The sequence below is a fragment of the Lolium rigidum genome, chromosome 6, assembly GCF_022539505.1.
Source record: "Lolium rigidum isolate FL_2022 chromosome 6, APGP_CSIRO_Lrig_0.1, whole genome shotgun sequence".
Taxonomy (NCBI): domain Eukaryota; kingdom Viridiplantae; phylum Streptophyta; class Magnoliopsida; order Poales; family Poaceae; genus Lolium; species Lolium rigidum.
In genome coordinates, this window is record NC_061513.1 from 322,808,220 (window position 1) to 322,823,359 (window position 15,140).

At 44.7% G+C, this 15,140-nt stretch overlaps 3 protein-coding genes across 3 annotated transcripts; all 3 read left to right on the forward strand.

The window, feature by feature from the left end:
• Nucleotides 1-4,650: 4,650 nt before the first annotated feature.
• LOC124665728 (MACPF domain-containing protein CAD1-like) lies at nucleotides 4,651-8,612 on the forward strand. Its single transcript, XM_047203113.1, has 6 exons — nucleotides 4,651-5,178; nucleotides 5,318-5,556; nucleotides 5,676-5,871; nucleotides 6,788-6,971; nucleotides 7,302-7,465; nucleotides 7,823-8,612. The coding sequence occupies exons 1-6, from the start codon at nucleotides 4,903-4,905 to the stop codon at nucleotides 8,420-8,422; spliced, it is 1,659 nt and encodes a 552-aa protein (XP_047059069.1). The 5' UTR covers nucleotides 4,651-4,902; the 3' UTR covers nucleotides 8,423-8,612.
• A 1,049-nt stretch (nucleotides 8,613-9,661) lies between these two features.
• Nucleotides 9,662-13,524, forward strand: LOC124664711 (protein NRT1/ PTR FAMILY 4.5-like). The gene is made up of 8 exons (XM_047202166.1): nucleotides 9,662-9,754; nucleotides 10,292-10,345; nucleotides 10,827-10,868; nucleotides 10,961-11,084; nucleotides 11,600-11,817; nucleotides 11,901-12,338; nucleotides 12,444-12,571; nucleotides 12,654-13,524. The coding sequence occupies exons 1-8, from the start codon at nucleotides 9,662-9,664 to the stop codon at nucleotides 13,522-13,524; spliced, it is 1,968 nt and encodes a 655-aa protein (XP_047058122.1).
• A 490-nt stretch (nucleotides 13,525-14,014) lies between these two features.
• Nucleotides 14,015-14,834, forward strand: LOC124659825 (oil body-associated protein 2A-like). Its single transcript, XM_047197632.1, has 2 exons — nucleotides 14,015-14,303; nucleotides 14,377-14,834. The coding sequence occupies exons 1-2, from the start codon at nucleotides 14,015-14,017 to the stop codon at nucleotides 14,832-14,834; spliced, it is 747 nt and encodes a 248-aa protein (XP_047053588.1).
• The last annotated feature ends 306 nt before the right edge of the window (nucleotides 14,835-15,140 follow it).

The following is a 15,140-nucleotide window of genomic DNA, read 5'->3' on the forward strand; positions in this document are numbered from 1 at the left end:
AGTTTTATTTAGGGAATTTGCAATTCTGTTTCTGTTTCTGGACTGTCGCGAGAAAAATTCGCATAAATCACCAGAACGTCACCATGAGCTGAAAATTTACGAGCGTATTACTCAGATTATTATGTAACTTTCATTAGTTTTGAGTTTTTCGAGTTTCGCAGTGTAACTCCCTCGTTAAAATTCATCTTTACGAACTGTTTTGTTTTGACAGATTCTTGCACTGTTTTGCATTTGCACCTTTTTGCTCATCTTTTTGAGTTCTTTTGATCAGAGAACCTTATTGAAGTTGTGCTACAGTAGATGATGCATATTACATGCCTTTCATATGTCATACTGAAGTTTGTGGACTTGAATATATTTCTATAATTGCACTAACGCTGTTAATGAGATTTGTGATGAGTTTTGTGTGAAGGAAGTTTTCAAGTGTAGGGAGAGAAGAATGATGCAAATAGATGAACGATGGACAAAAGCTTAAGCTTGGGGATGCCCCCATGGTTACCCCAAGAAATATTCAAGAGGTACAAGCGTCAAAACCAGGTCATTTTTCAATGCGCTATATTTTTATTGCTTCATGCATTATGTGTTGTTCTTGGAGCGTCTTTGTTTTTGTTTTCTGTTTATTTTGTTTTGTTTTGCTGTAATAAATAGTGATAGCATCATTGTGTGGGAGATATACACGCTCCGCTTTAATTGCATACGAACGCTCTAGTTTTCATTTCCATTGTTTTGTGAGCGCTCTATTTTTCGAGTACTTCATTTAGCTCTGAGTTTTCACTCATATTTTGTTCAGAGCCTGTTAGTTTGATTCATTTATGTTTGAATATCTCTCTGGTCCTTTTTGTTTATTATCCTTGAGAGTGGTTTCAAAAAAAGGGTTGATGTTGGAAGCAAGAAAAAGTCTAGTATGTTTAGTGATGCAAATGGGAGGTGTAATCTCCTTTGATGTTTCAATTGGATTGACTTGTTACATGATCATTTAGTTTTTGAATTTTAATATCACCATATGCTTTGATTAATAAGTTTTGTCGCTATGCATGATTATGGTCATTATTGCTCTCTTAGTCGGTAGCCCCGTTTCTTTTGCTAGCCTTCAGTTGTACTGAGTATGAGGTCTACTCGTACATTCAATTCCCAAAAACCAAAATGCAAATCGTGTCCACATACCTACCTATATGTGGTATTTCATTGCCACTCCAAAAGTAAATTTCTTGTGTGCTACCTTTAAAACATTTCAAAAATTATTTCTTGTTTTTGTAATATATAGCTCATGGGAAAGTAGCCTAAAAATTATTGTGGTAAGGAATATGTCACTTATGTATCTTAGTTCTTATAAGTTGCTTGTTGAGCGGTAACCATGTTATCTGGGGACGCCATCAACTTGTCACACCTTTGTTTAATATCATGTGAGTTACTATGCATATTCGTCTTGTCTGAAGTAAGGGAGATTTGCCATGAGTTGAAATGGTTCGAGTATGCATATTGTTAGAGAAGAACATTGGGCCGCCAACCAAAGCCATGTATCATGGTGGAAGTTTCAGCTTGGACACTCAAATCCTCAAAATCTCTTATGAGAATATTATTATTGTTGAATACTTAAAGCATTAAAAAAAGGAGTCCATTATCTGTTTTCTATGTTGTCCCGGTATGGATGTTCTCAAGTTGAGATCTATCAAAATGTAGAAATCAAATGCGATTTATCTCCTTGGACCTTTGTACAGGTGGCATAGAGGTACCCCTTTGTGACACTTGGTTGAAACATATGTAATGCGATGATAATCCATGGAAATCCGAGCTAATTAGGACAAGGTGCGGTCACTATTAGTATTCGATGCATGAGGCTTGCAACTTATAGGAAGTTTTATACATAACCCATATGAATTATTACTACCATTGACACAATTGTTTCCATGCTTTCAAAATAAAAAGCTCTAGCACATGAGTAATCTCTGCTTCCCTCTGCGAAGGGTCTTTCTTTTACTTTTATGTTGAGTCTTCATCTTCTAAGTTCATGCACCACTAAGAGAGCATAGTTGTCATTCTTAGTTTTATGTGCATGGTCCCAAAAATATTATTGATTGAATCATGAATGTGTTATTACTTGTTCTTAAATTATTTGTATTTATTCATCCTTTGAACTTTGAAGGTGCATGCCACCTCAAAAATTATTTGTTTGTTATCACTTACCTACTCGAGGATAAGCAGGAGTTAAGCTTGGGGATGCTGATACGTTGCAAACGTATCTAATTTTTTTGATGCTCCATGCTTGTTTTGTACTAATTCCAACATGTTTTATAGGCACTTGTATCATATTATGTCATTATTTGGACTAACCTATTAACAAGTGCCACAGTGCCAGTTCCTGTTTATTATGTTTGTTTATTGCAGGAATAGTCCAAAAATGAAAGTGCTCGGAAAAATCTAAAAAATTCACCAAAATTCTTATTCACCAGAAGACCCCGGGAGCCAGAAGGGGAGTGCCGAGAGAGCCACATGGTGGCTATACAGGGGCCAGGCGCGGCCTGGGCCCTAGCCGCCCCTGGCCCATGTACTGGCGCTTCGTGCACCTCCTCGCGTCGCCTCTTCGCCTATAAGAAGCTCCTGACCCTAAAAGTTACGAGGCATAACTTTTCCGTGGAAGAAGAGCTCCGTAGCCGTCGTCATCGCCGAAACCAAGTTTCGGGGGACAGAAGTCTCTGTTCCGGCACCCTGCCGGGACGGGGAAGTGCCCCCCGGAGCCATCGCCATCGACTTCACCGCCATATCCATCGCCATCGCTGCCTCCCACGATGAGGAGGGAGTAGTTCTCCCTCGGGGCTGAGGGATGCATGGTAGCTATGTGGTTTCTCTCTCTCTCTCTCTCTCTCGTGATATGATCTTTTTTGTGATCGTGGGCTTTGTAATCTAGATGTTGTTGTGCTACTCTGGTGTTTTATCATATGAACTTTGGGGTCAGCGTGATCGCGGTATGTACCGTGTGTGGCTCCCTTATGAATTGTGTAATGTTAGTTCCTCCTATGAATGCTTAAAGTGACAGCGTGGGGTGTTCATGGTACTTGGGGCTGCATCTTGAGGTGTGCTTTTATAGCCCATGCACGATGATTTTGTGTTCTTTATCCAACAAGAAAGTGTTTCGTAGTAGCATGATGAAGTGCTTATATTTATATCCAATTATGATTGCATTGTTGAGAGTGGCCGCTGGTGAAAGTATGAGCCCTAGGCCTTGTTTCCGAATACTGCAAACACAGCTTATTTACTATTTTACTGCATGTTTATTTCTTGCATTATTTATTTCAAATCGCTATTATTATTTTCAATCATCAATACCCCTTGCATTTTACTATCTCTTCACCGAACTAGTGCGCCTATACATCTGACAAGTGTATTAGGTGTGTTGGGGACACAAGAGACTTCTTGCATCTTAATTGCAGGGTTTCTTGAGAGGGATATCTTTGACCTCTACCTCCCTGAGTTCGATAAACCTTGGGTGATTCACTTAAGAGAAACTTGCTGTTGTTCTACAAACTTCTGCTCTTGGAAGCCCAACACTGTCTACAGGAATATGAGTGTGCGTAGACATTAGTACACCTATTTAGCATATCTCCAACAATAACCCCCGGAGTTCTCAAAGATCTACATGTTCCTCCGCATAGATCAGATCGCATATTTTCTCCGTCTTGTATCTTTCGAGCGGATCAACAAAGAATCTGGAAGGACTCACAATATCATTTTGTTTTCGCCTAATGTTGAGGTGGAACTGTAACATTTTCGCTGGATTTGATCTTCAAAGCTCATCTCTAAAAATCATCGTTTCCAACATATACGCGGAAGTATTGTGTCTTTAATGTGTAAGAGGACTCTCAAAGAATCTTGGAGAACTCGCAAATCATTTTCCCATCCGGCTAAGCCTAGATGTTGGTATTCTTTTGTAGCACAAATCCTCTTTTAGAGTATGATCATGGATCTAATATTTTCTCTTATTGCCTTTTCTAATTAATTAATTAATTAATTAATTTGGATAAATTAGAGGATAAATTCTAATCTCATCATTTTGGTGGAGCATCAAAAGAACAAGTAATATACACCATCCGTCCCAAATACATGGTGTATAAATTTAGTTAAAACATTATCTAAAAAGATTTGACCAAACATATGTACAAAATCTAGGAAGCTTTATAATACAAAATCAATATCAATATATCCGCCATAATATTGTAGTTGTTGATATTAAGGGCTTCTATATAATTGAACAAATTTAGAAAGTTGACTTTTAAACTAAGTATAAGTACATGTCATGTATTTGGGGAGGGAGGGAGCATCTTTGTAGATAATCAAAATAATTTACAGAAGTTTGACTATTTCTTAATACTAGGAGATTAGTTTTGAAATTTGTCACCAAGGAAAAGTAGATGCCCCCAAATTTGACATGTTGTTTGTGTGTAGATTCCCAAATAATTGCAACTGAGAAAGTCAAACAAACTTTTCAATGGCCATGCATTCCAGTTTTCAACCACTACACGCAGAAAACCAGCATGACAACATTGAAGACGTGCACCGAAATACTAATATCTGTGGTGATTTGACAAGATCGAACCAGAGCAAATGAAAAGAAAAAAAGGAAACCAGTCAAACCAAACTACTCCAGGCAGGCAGTGTCGCCTTCTTCTCCTCCGTAGAAACCGTGTCCCCCTCTCCCTCCCCTTCTCCGATCGACACCATTCGCAGCGGCGGTCAAAAGCTTCTCCAGCGACGACCCCTCCAACCCCCGTCCGCCCGCCCGTGTCTTCTTCCCTCCCCTCCTCCCGTACTCTCCGAGAAGGAGCAGCGGAGCAGCCTCTGTTCGTTGTCGTCGTCAAGCTGAATCGCCACGGATCTCGAGACGGCGGCGGAGAAGTGGAGGGGGCCATGAGCCTCGCCGGGTCCGCCCTGGAGGCGGCCCTGCAGGCGGTGGGGCGCGGCCTCGACGCCGCCGGCGACCACCGCCTGCTCTACTGCAAGGGCGCCGGCAGGCTCGTGGCGCTCGACGAGGCCCGCGCGCGGGACCTGCCCCTCGGCGGCGGCCTGCTCTGCGGCGTGCCCCCGGACGTCGGGGTCGAGGCCTACCGCGGCAGCCCCGAGCGCAGCCGCCCGGTCTCCCCTGGCGGCCCCCTCGACGAGCCCTTCGTCTGCAGCTTCCACAAGGTGAGGGAGATTCTTCAAAGTCCCAAAACTGGTGCTTTTGATCGGATCGTGCTGCGATGCAAATCTTAATTCATACGTTAAGCTTCGTCCGTCGTGGCTGTCCGATTCGCCGTATCTGACATCGCCATTTCTTGCTCAGATGGCGGAACATTTCAACCGGAAGGCGGGCCTGCTGGAAACAGTACCGCTGGGCTCCTTCAACTCGCTATTCAGCTTTACCGGTTCTTGGAAGAACGACGCGGCCGCGACAAAGTCCCTCGCCATCGACGGCTACTCCGTGCCGCTGTATAGAGTTAAAATAGCTAACGATGAACTGACTCTGCAAGAGAGCGTAAAGCTCGCGATTCCGTATACTTGGGATCCATCAGCATTGGCTAGGTCAGTAGGTAATCTTCTCCATTGACCTTGCTATCAGGGTCAGTTCTAATTATGGCCACCCCTTTATAATTTTGCCCTTATATCATATAACGAGTTGTTCTTGTTTCCGTTCTCTCCAGCTTTGTTGAGAACTACGGCACGCATATTATTACTTCTGTAATGGTTGGGGGTAAGGATGAAGTATACATAAAGCAGCACTCCTCGTCCCAATTGTCTGAATTGGAGTTCAGAAATTATGTGAGGGAAATTGGAAATGAAAGATTCTCCGGTGCGGAAAGCAAGTCAAATGAACCACCCATCAATTATAGTGAGAAGGTTAGCCAATTCCTTGTCTTGCCATTTTGTATTAATACTCCCTCTGTTCCTGTAAAGAAGGCGTATAATGTTTTTCTGAAGCCAAACAGTGTAAAGTTAAAAAAAAATTATAGAAAAAATCATCAACACTTAGTCACTTAAATGTTGGTATTGTAGATGTTGATAATTCTCTATAAACTTGGTCAACTTCACATTGTTTGACTTTGAAAAAATTTATATGCCTTCTTCTCAGGAATGGAGGGAGTAGGTGTAACCTTTTCTATTGAACTTGCTAAGTGACCACACGTTGCTACAGAATTTATAAATTTAATAATTTTGCCAATCCTCAGGCAACGCATACTTGTAGAAAATGCGATTTTGGTGATGCTATATGCATTTTGCGCTTTGCGGTATCAATGTAATTCTTCAAAGACATGATAAGTTGTTACTTCATTTTTAGTTTTAGGTTTTTGTTAGTTACCTATGAGGTTGCAAAGCTTTCACCGAATTTTTCTAGTAAAGTCTGATAAGAATTAACTGAAAAATACAAAATAATCCGATACCATTGCTCTGAGACCCCCCCCCCTCCCCCTAGGAGTAAAGAATTGTTGATAAGAGACAGACATACCATTGACAACAACTGGGTCTTTAAGAGGAGTAAAGAATTGTTGATAAGAATAGGAACTTCCCGAGACTTCCTTTGTTGGGGCGCCTTGAGGGCTGTGCGAGCTTGAAAGGATGACATCTGCACTGGGAATATCTATTTGACGTGTTTTTAAAACCACCTTAAGTATCACAAGTAGGAACTTAACTACTTTTGAACTTCACACATGTTCAATGGAAGAAGAAAAGATACTGTAGGATACATTATACATATCTGTTGTGTCCGCTGCACCTCTTTAGCTGCCAAAGTTCCTAACTCCAGTTACTTATACAGGATATGACAGTAATCTTCAGAAGGAGGGGAGGTTGCGATCTTGTTCAGAGTTCTATTGAATGGATAAAAACTGTTCCCTCAGCACCAGATGTCATAGGCATGACATTTCTCCCTATTGTTTCCCTTGTTGATGATATACCTGGGAAGAAGCACATTGCTCGTGCAATTGATCTATACTTGACATGTAAGACATGCATCTGGTTCCTAAACTACTGTCATCAATATTATAGTAGTAGGGTCTCTGTCCAGTTCTGCTGTTCGGACTGAAATGTTGTAGTACGGGTAGTGTTTGTATGTTCAGGACCAGCATATCTGCCATAAAGTCATCATGTCTGCCATGATTAAATCAGTAGTCTAATGTGGTAAGGCTATCCAAACATAGCGATGGAGAAAAACATGTTCCTATGTTTCTTCTGCCAAAGGGATAATTATCTGCGATTTTTCCTGATGGAGATTTAAAATTATAATATTATATGTATCTTGTCAATGATTGTTATTATTTTTTGTTCTCCAGACAAACCTCCGGTTGAAGAGTTACAATACTTCTTAGATTTCCAAGTTCAACTAGTTTGGGCTCCAGTACCACCGGGTATTGCTGGTCAAAACAGAAAGGAGCCTGTGTGCCCGTCACTTCAGTTCAGCTTGATGGGTCCAAAACTCTTTGTTAGCACAGAACAGGTAAAGGGTGCCCTTAGATTTAAATACATGCTAATTACCACTGGTAAGTTAACTTAAGGCCTGGATCCTATCTTGTGATTCACCAAGTGTGTTCGTTAAAATAGAAACAAAATAATATTTTTCTGATACCTCTAGTAATAATTTGCTTGAGATAAGAATTTAATGTTGGCTGAGTAGAGAATACAAAGATTTCAATGCGTAGAGAATACAATGAATTTAAGTTCAATTCATCATGCCTTGTAGCCACAAGACGGCACAGAGAAACTAGGGGTCAACAACTTAAGTTGGGGGTTCCATTCAGTGAAATCCTGAATTATATTTTTCTAACATGAATTTTTTGCTATGGTGTACATGCAGATATCTGTTGGGCGTAGACCAGTCACTGGCCTCAGGCTGTGCTTGGAAGGAACAAAACAAAACCGTTTGACTATTCATTTGCAGCACCTTGGTTCTTTGCCAAAAATATTTGTACCTCATTGGGATGCGCATATCACGATTGGGCCACCGAAATGGCAAGGACCGGAAGAGCAGGATAGCCGATGGTTCGAACCAATCAAGTGGAAGAATTTTGCTCATGTCAGCACTGCACCCATAGAGTACACCGAAACAAATATCACAGACCTGTCTGGCGTTTATATTGTCACGGGTGCACAGTTGGGAGTGTGGGATTTTGGTGCAAAGAGTGTACTACACCTTAAACTGTTGTTCTCCAGAGTTCCTGGGTGCACAATTAGGAGATCAGTGTGGGATCACAGTCCAATTTCTTCGATGCAAAGAACAGATGAATCTTCATCATCCTCAAGTGATAATTCTAAACTTCTGAAGATTGTTGACATGACAGAGACGCTGAAGGGCCCACAGGATGCTCCTGGCCACTGGCTGGTCACAGGAGCAAAATTAGGTGTGGAGAAGGGAAGGATTATTGTGCGTGCGAAGTACTCCTTATTAAATTATTGACCAAAATGTTGAGCATTCATTCATTCACTCTGCTATGAAGCACCCTGTTTAAAGATAGCATTTGTTCTTTTGTTCATGTAAAAGGTACTGTTTGTAACATGTTGTGGATTCAGGCTTCTTGTGCTGGTGCTCTGAGCAAAGTAGCATCCAGATGTTTTTGTCCAGTTCAAAAATATTTCACCTGGCCCCAGATTTCTCTTTCTGGCAGTGAAATTTCATGTATATTATGGATTTTGTTAGTGTTTTGTGATTCTCCCTTTGAAGTTTAGTCCATCAGAATGTAACTGAGCTATGCACACTCTGGTGTCAGCTGTGAACAGTCAAACTATGTTCATTAAAACCGATGACTTGTGCACTTTGGGTGGAAAGTTAAAGCAAATTTCTCTGCGTCTGCAGGGCATCAGTGAAGTTCGAGGACAGAAAGTATATTTTACAAATGTGAGTGTTTTGGACTGACAGGTATATGCAAATAGTGAACAGTTTTTTTAGGAAAAGAAGATAGGGAACAAAACTGACACAGATCATGGGACAAATGAGTTACTCCGTACTGAAAATGTGAAATGAGCATATGTATACGCTGCTGCTGCTGCTGCTTGATTGCACTGATCTTTTGGCACCTCGTATTGTGGACACCAGGAGCAGTACTGACCAGGAGGACATGATTCCAAATGGAACAAAAGGAAGCCCATGGATGTTGGCTAACCTTTCCTCTTTTCCCTTCCATTTGTAAATTGACAATGTCAACTGCTGACATATTAGCTTATAAAAACTGCTGACATATTAGCTTATAAAAAATGTATGAATTACGAATCTGCAGTGTTCAAGCCGGGGGATTTATTAGGTGAATATGATTCCTGATTCCTTCCAAGTTCTGACTTGTTTCCGCAGGGACATTGTTAACGCTGGGAGTACTTCCTCTTTTCCCGTCTACTATTTGCAAACTGACAATGTCAACTGCTGACATATTAGCTTATGCACAATCTAAGAATTAAGAATTTGCAGCGTTCAAGCTGGGGGAATTATTAGGTGAATCTGCTTCCCAGATTCCTTCCGAGTTCTAACTTGTTGTTTCCGCAGGGACATTGTTACCGTCTCTATGGAGCTTGGAATAATTAAGTGCCGGTGCCGGCACTTACTGGCAACTTGGTGGCAAATGCTCCAGCAACATGTCGGGTGCTGCATGTGAACTGTGAACAAGCTGTGCTTTGGTTTCATCAGCCTCACCAATGCATGGATCGCATGGCGTCATTTCGAGTTTGCGAAAGCAGCGTTCATCCTGAAGTTATCTCTGATGTGATGACGCAGAAAGCAACTAACAGTATGTATTTTTGGGTACAAACAACAAGACAGTGACAAAACATTCTGTGCCATGAAAGGCACAGCTATGGATGCTTTCTTGGAGAGCCTAGTGTGTGAATTACAAAACGACTGGAGAGTTACAAACGGCGCAAGGGTGGACAAATCAATCTGGCTGATCCTGTTATGTAAAAAATCTGAGCTGGCTACGCTCCGATCCGTTACATGACAACTGTAGGTTGTACATAACGGCCAGGTTGTACTGTATTAATGAGGTTTACGATGTCCACATCTAGTGGACGTCGCGGCTAATAATACTTGCAACAAGAACAGACTAAATGGAGAGGCCATAAAACAATCATAGGAACAAGACTCATTCGTGAAAGCAGGTGCCTTATATTGCTTAACACCTGCACCTTCTGTCTGACCACCAAAGATTTGCTTCTGCTGATCTCGTATAGCTCTTGGCCAAAATGGTTAGCTCACTTTCTTGGTTGCTGACATGTCCAACTTCTATCCTTCTCTATGTGCAAACGTTCTCACTGCCGTGCGATTTTCTTGAAATCATGATAGGAGCACGAGGAGATGAGCAAAGTCACTGAAGCCACCGGCAAAGTAGACTCCATGGTATCTTTCTTTGTTCATGTTATGCTCTCCTTCCTCGTTTTGACTTTTGAATAGCTAAGGATTACCATAACATATCATAAAAACGTAGAAAGTACCGTTCTATCTAAACAGCAGGATGAATTTTCTTCGACTGTCGAATATGTTTGGTAATAAGATAGGAATAAGGTATAAATTACTAGGCATAATTGTTTATACATGAAAGGCGTTGATGGATTATTGCTTCTATCATGGACTGAAATATGTAGATTCTAATAGGATCCTTATACAACTGTGAAAGGGAAATACATCCAAACTGATATCTTTACACTCATGGACATTAACAAGAACAAAGAAGAGAAGCTAGCTAACCGTGTTTGTTGCACATAAGAGTAGCGCATACTCGTTTATAAAGAATCTCCCCCTTCTTTCAGAAATTTTACATGTCCATTTCCCATACCAGCATCTCTCACTATTTGTGCAATTAATTTTTTAAATTCAACAGGAATTCAAGGGAGATGGCCAAACAATTGAAGCGAACAACAAGGTAATTACATGGTTCATCTAAAGCCCAGTACTCCATGTCCATAGTCATGAAATTGACTTTGTTATTCACATAAAGTCATATGTGGTCCTTAGGTGGGTACACTTGAGGCCGTTGAAGGGAAAACGTACGAAGTTATCGAAGGAAAGGTTGATTGGAGGGGAAGACCTGCCGTGCGAGGGCGCCATGGCGGTGTTGGCAATTCGTTCTTCATTCTGTGTAATTCCTATTCTTGGTCATAAATATTAATCATACTCTCTTAAATAAGTAGAATCTCATTATCAGTCTTCATAGTGCACAAGCTGGATTGGCGCTCGGGATTTTACTAAATTGGTATAATGTTGGTAAATATTTTTTTGTCCATATGCTCATTACCGCGCTGAGTTGTTTTTAGCCAAGATAGTTTTTCGTCCGTTAGTAATTGATAACATGCGACATGAAAGGTAAATAGATGTGTATAGAGTTGGCTTAACCAATCGGAGAACCATTTTATTGGCAATAAACATGCAATTAGCATCTAAAATATTTACTATTTTAAATATCCATAATGGGAGCTGTAATATTTTAATGAACAATATCAGCTAAATGAGCACGCAGAAATTCAGGGCACTAAATGAGCAGTTTAAAAACTAAAATAAAATCAAATAAAAACAGTATCAGCTAATATTTTCATGAACAATCTGAAGAAGTGAGGCCTGCTAATCTGAACTATCTTGGGTTGTTTGTTGTTGCAGCGAACTTTGGACTTGAGAACCTTGCGTCTTTGTCTCTGGCGGTGAACCTTATCATGTACTTCATGTTGATTATGCACATCAACCTGGCCGATGCCTCCAACCTGCTGACCAACTACATGGGCACGAGCTACATGATCGCAGTGCTCATCACCGCCTTCGCCGACACCTTCGTCGGACGGTACCAGACTGTGATCATATCGTCGATGGTTGAGATCATCGTAAGGACCCTTCATTTGATTTATGGCTGTTGCTTCTCTCCGACCCCGTGCTTTGCTTTTCTTCACACGTTTGATACGCCCAGGGACTCCTTCTGCTGACGCTGCAAGCTCACTACGAAAAGCTGATGCCGCCGAAGTGCAACTGGCCGTTGCCGCCGTGTGAGAAGGTGAGCGGCAACAACGAGATCCTCCTCTACGCGGCGCTGTACCTGATCGCGATCGGCTCGGCGGGTATCAAGGCGGCGCTGCCGGCGCACTGCGCCGACCAGTTCGAGGAGAAGCACCCCAAGGAGAAGCGCCAGATGTCCAGCTTCTTCAACTGGCTGCTGCTCGCCTTGTGCATCGGCGGGGCCTTCAGCGTCACCTTCTTCGTCTGGATCCAGAACAAAAAGGGCTGGGACAAGGGGTTTGGGGGCGCGACAGGCGTCATGGGACTCGCTCTCATCGCCTTCCTCATCGGCCTGCCGCGGTACCGGATTTACACCGCACAGGGCAGCAGCGCGCTGCTTGAAATCTTCCGGGTACGTCGGGAGCTTCCGGTCTCCTCCAGCTATAGCTTCTTTTTTAGAAGAGAATCCAACAGGCAATATGTGCAGTGCTGATTGCTGAATATGTGCCGTTTTCAGGTGTACGTTGCTGCAATCAGGAACTGGAACCTGGAGCTCCCTGAGAACCCTGAGGAGCTATACGAGATCAGCAGAAGCAAAGCTTCCCCTGAGACGGAGTTCGTGCCCCATAGAAACAAGCCATTCAGGTGATTCATTCATTTACAATGGTGATGGTGATGCATGCATTGACATTTTCTTACTGAACTGCGATACTGCACGCGCATGCAGGTTCTTGGACAGGGCAGCCATAGTTCAGACACCGGCAGGCGAGGCGCCGAACCCGTGGCGTCAGTGCCGGGTGACACAGGTGGAGTACGCCAAGACAGTGCTGGCCATGGTGCCCATCTTCTGCAGCGCCATCATAATGGGCACCTGCCTCGCCCAGTTCCAGACCTTCTCCATCCAGCAGGGCTCCACCATGGACACGAGGCTCGGCCCGTACCTGACGATGCCGCCGGCGTCGCTGCCCATCATACCGCTGGGCATGCTCATCTTCATCGTGCCCATCTACGAGCGCGTCTTCGTGCCCTTCGCGCGCCGCATCACGGGCCACCCGAACGGCATCCCATACCTGCAGCGCGTCGGCGTCGGCCTCGTGCTCTGCATCATCTCCATGTGCCTCGCCGCCGTGGTGGAGATGTACCGCAAGAGGGTGGCCAGAGAGCACGACATGCTGGACGCGATCCCGACGGTGCAGATGCTGCCCATGTCCTGTTTCTGGCTGGCCCCGCAGTACGCCGTGTTCGGCGTCGCCGACATGTTCACCTTCATCGGCCTGCTCGAGTTCTTCTACTCGCAGGCGCCGCCCCCGCTCAAGTCCATGTCGTCCGCGTTCTTATGGGGCGCCCTATCGCTCGGCTACTACTTCAGCACCATCATCGTCAAGGCAGTCAACGCGGCCACCAAGAACTACACCACCAGCAGAGGCTGGCTGCAGGGCAACAACATCAACCGGAACCACCTCGACCTCTTCTTCTGGCTGCTCGCCGTGCTCAGCTTCCTCAACTTCCTCAACTACCTCTACTGGTCCAGCTGGTACAAGTACGTTAAGCAACAAGACCAGCCCAAGGATGTATCGGAGCAGCCGGAGCAAGTGTGACGAGTGACGAACAAGCTTCCTGTCTGTCTTGCTTGCTAGTACCTTCTCAGAGTTCTAATAAGAACGATGCAAAGGTTTTTGTGATGTTTTGTGCCCTTCAGGTTCATGAAGGTTAATTAATTATCATGTTGTCATGTACTCCTTCAGCACAGACTTGAATTTTGTGTGCAAGGTTACGATACTCCTTGTTTGCTGTCTCCTTCAGGTTCGCGGTTTTACTGAATTTTTACATCAGCACCATTGCTTGCCTTCAGAGTCTCGAAGGCTCGAACGCCGTGCGCGGTGCGCTGCAACACTTGTCATCGAACACCTGCCACCTACTCCGGAGTACCCTGCATGCCGTGTGCCACGTCCAGCCTCGTCACTTCGTACGTGTCACTCGGCAGCCCTTCCAAGTCCCTACGGTGCCACGCCTTAAAGCCCACCCGAAGAGAGTACTCCTAGACCAGACTGACCAGTGCAGCCAGCCAGGAAACTCCCCGATAGATCGATGGCGTCTAGCGACAAGAAGCCTCTGCCGACGCCGGCCTCAACAGGAGGCGACGGCGGCCCGCCGGGGAAGCCGACGACCATGTCGACGATGATGCTCGACAAGGGCGCGGCAGCGCTGCAGTCGCTGCGCCCGGTGAAGCAGATCAATCAGCACGTCTGCACGTTCGCCCTGTACGCGCACGACCCGCACCGGCAGGTGGAGACCCACCACTACGTCTCCCGCCTCACCCAGGACGTCCTCCAGTGCCCCGTCTACGACTCCGACGACAAGAATGCTCGCCTCATCGGTACGTGCTCCGCTCAGGCAGCTGTTGCCTTGCCGCCCTTGGTCTGTCAGCTCACCACTGTGTGCGTATGTAGGCGTGGAGTACATCGTGTCGAGGAAGATCTTCGAGGCGCTGCCGAAGGAGGAGCAGAGGCTGTGGCACTCGCACGCGCACGAGATCAAGGCGGGGCTGTGGGCGAGCCCGCGGGTGCCGGAGCTGCTGGAGAAGACGGAGCTGGACCACATGGCCGGCACCTTCGGCAAGTTCTGGTGCACCTGGCAGGTCGACCGCGGCGACCGCCTCCCGCTCGGCGCGCCCGCGCTCATGGTGTCGCCCCAGGCCGAGCGCATCGCCACCGTGCTCCCTGACCTCGTGAGGAAGCGCGACCAGAAGTACGGCTTCTCCACGGAGGAGCTCAAGGCGGCGAGGGCCGACGTGGAGGCGCCGGCGGATCCGCGCCCGGGCCAGGCAGACTACTGGGTTCGCCACCACAAGGGATTCGCCCTGGACGTCGTGCCGCACGAGATGAAGCGCCACGCGCCCTTCCCGTGAGCCGTGAGCGACCTTCGGGGTCCTCCAGAGCTGGGTTCAGTGCTCTCGTGTTCTCTAGGGTGCATCTTGTTTCGTAGCTCGAGTAGTCCGGTCACTTCTGATGTGGAACTGTTGCAAGATGGTATAACCAATAAAACCTCGCGAGACTTTGTAAAATGGAATAGCTTTGCAGAAATACTCATAACTATCTACGAATCCCGAGTGCATACGCTTCTTCTATCAAAAAATTAAATTTTAAAATATTAAAAAAATTGACAAAAAAATCTACATGTGCATATCTACAATATATACAATATATGTGTTCGT

Bases quoted from the DNA above. Each gene is read 5' to 3' on its own strand.
- LOC124665728 (XM_047203113.1), top strand. From the start codon at position 4,903: ATGAGCCTCGCCGGGTCCGCCCTGGAGGCGGCCCTGCAGGCGGTGGGG. The intron at 5,179-5,317 runs GTGAGGGAGATT...TTTCTTGCTCAG, and splicing joins TCGTCTGCAGCTTCCACAAG to ATGGCGGAACATTTCAACCG. The intron at 7,466-7,822 runs GTAAAGGGTGCC...GTGTACATGCAG, and splicing joins TCTTTGTTAGCACAGAACAG to ATATCTGTTGGGCGTAGACC.
- LOC124664711 (XM_047202166.1), top strand. From the start codon at position 9,662: ATGGCGTCATTTCGAGTTTGCGAAAGCAGCGTTCATCCTGAAGTTATC. The intron at 9,755-10,291 runs GTACAAACAACA...AAATCATGATAG, and splicing joins CTAACAGTATGTATTTTTGG to GAGCACGAGGAGATGAGCAA. The intron at 12,572-12,653 runs GTGATTCATTCA...ACGCGCATGCAG, and splicing joins CATAGAAACAAGCCATTCAG to GTTCTTGGACAGGGCAGCCA.
- LOC124659825 (XM_047197632.1), top strand. From the start codon at position 14,015: ATGGCGTCTAGCGACAAGAAGCCTCTGCCGACGCCGGCCTCAACAGGA. The intron at 14,304-14,376 runs GTACGTGCTCCG...GTGCGTATGTAG, and splicing joins CAAGAATGCTCGCCTCATCG to GCGTGGAGTACATCGTGTCG.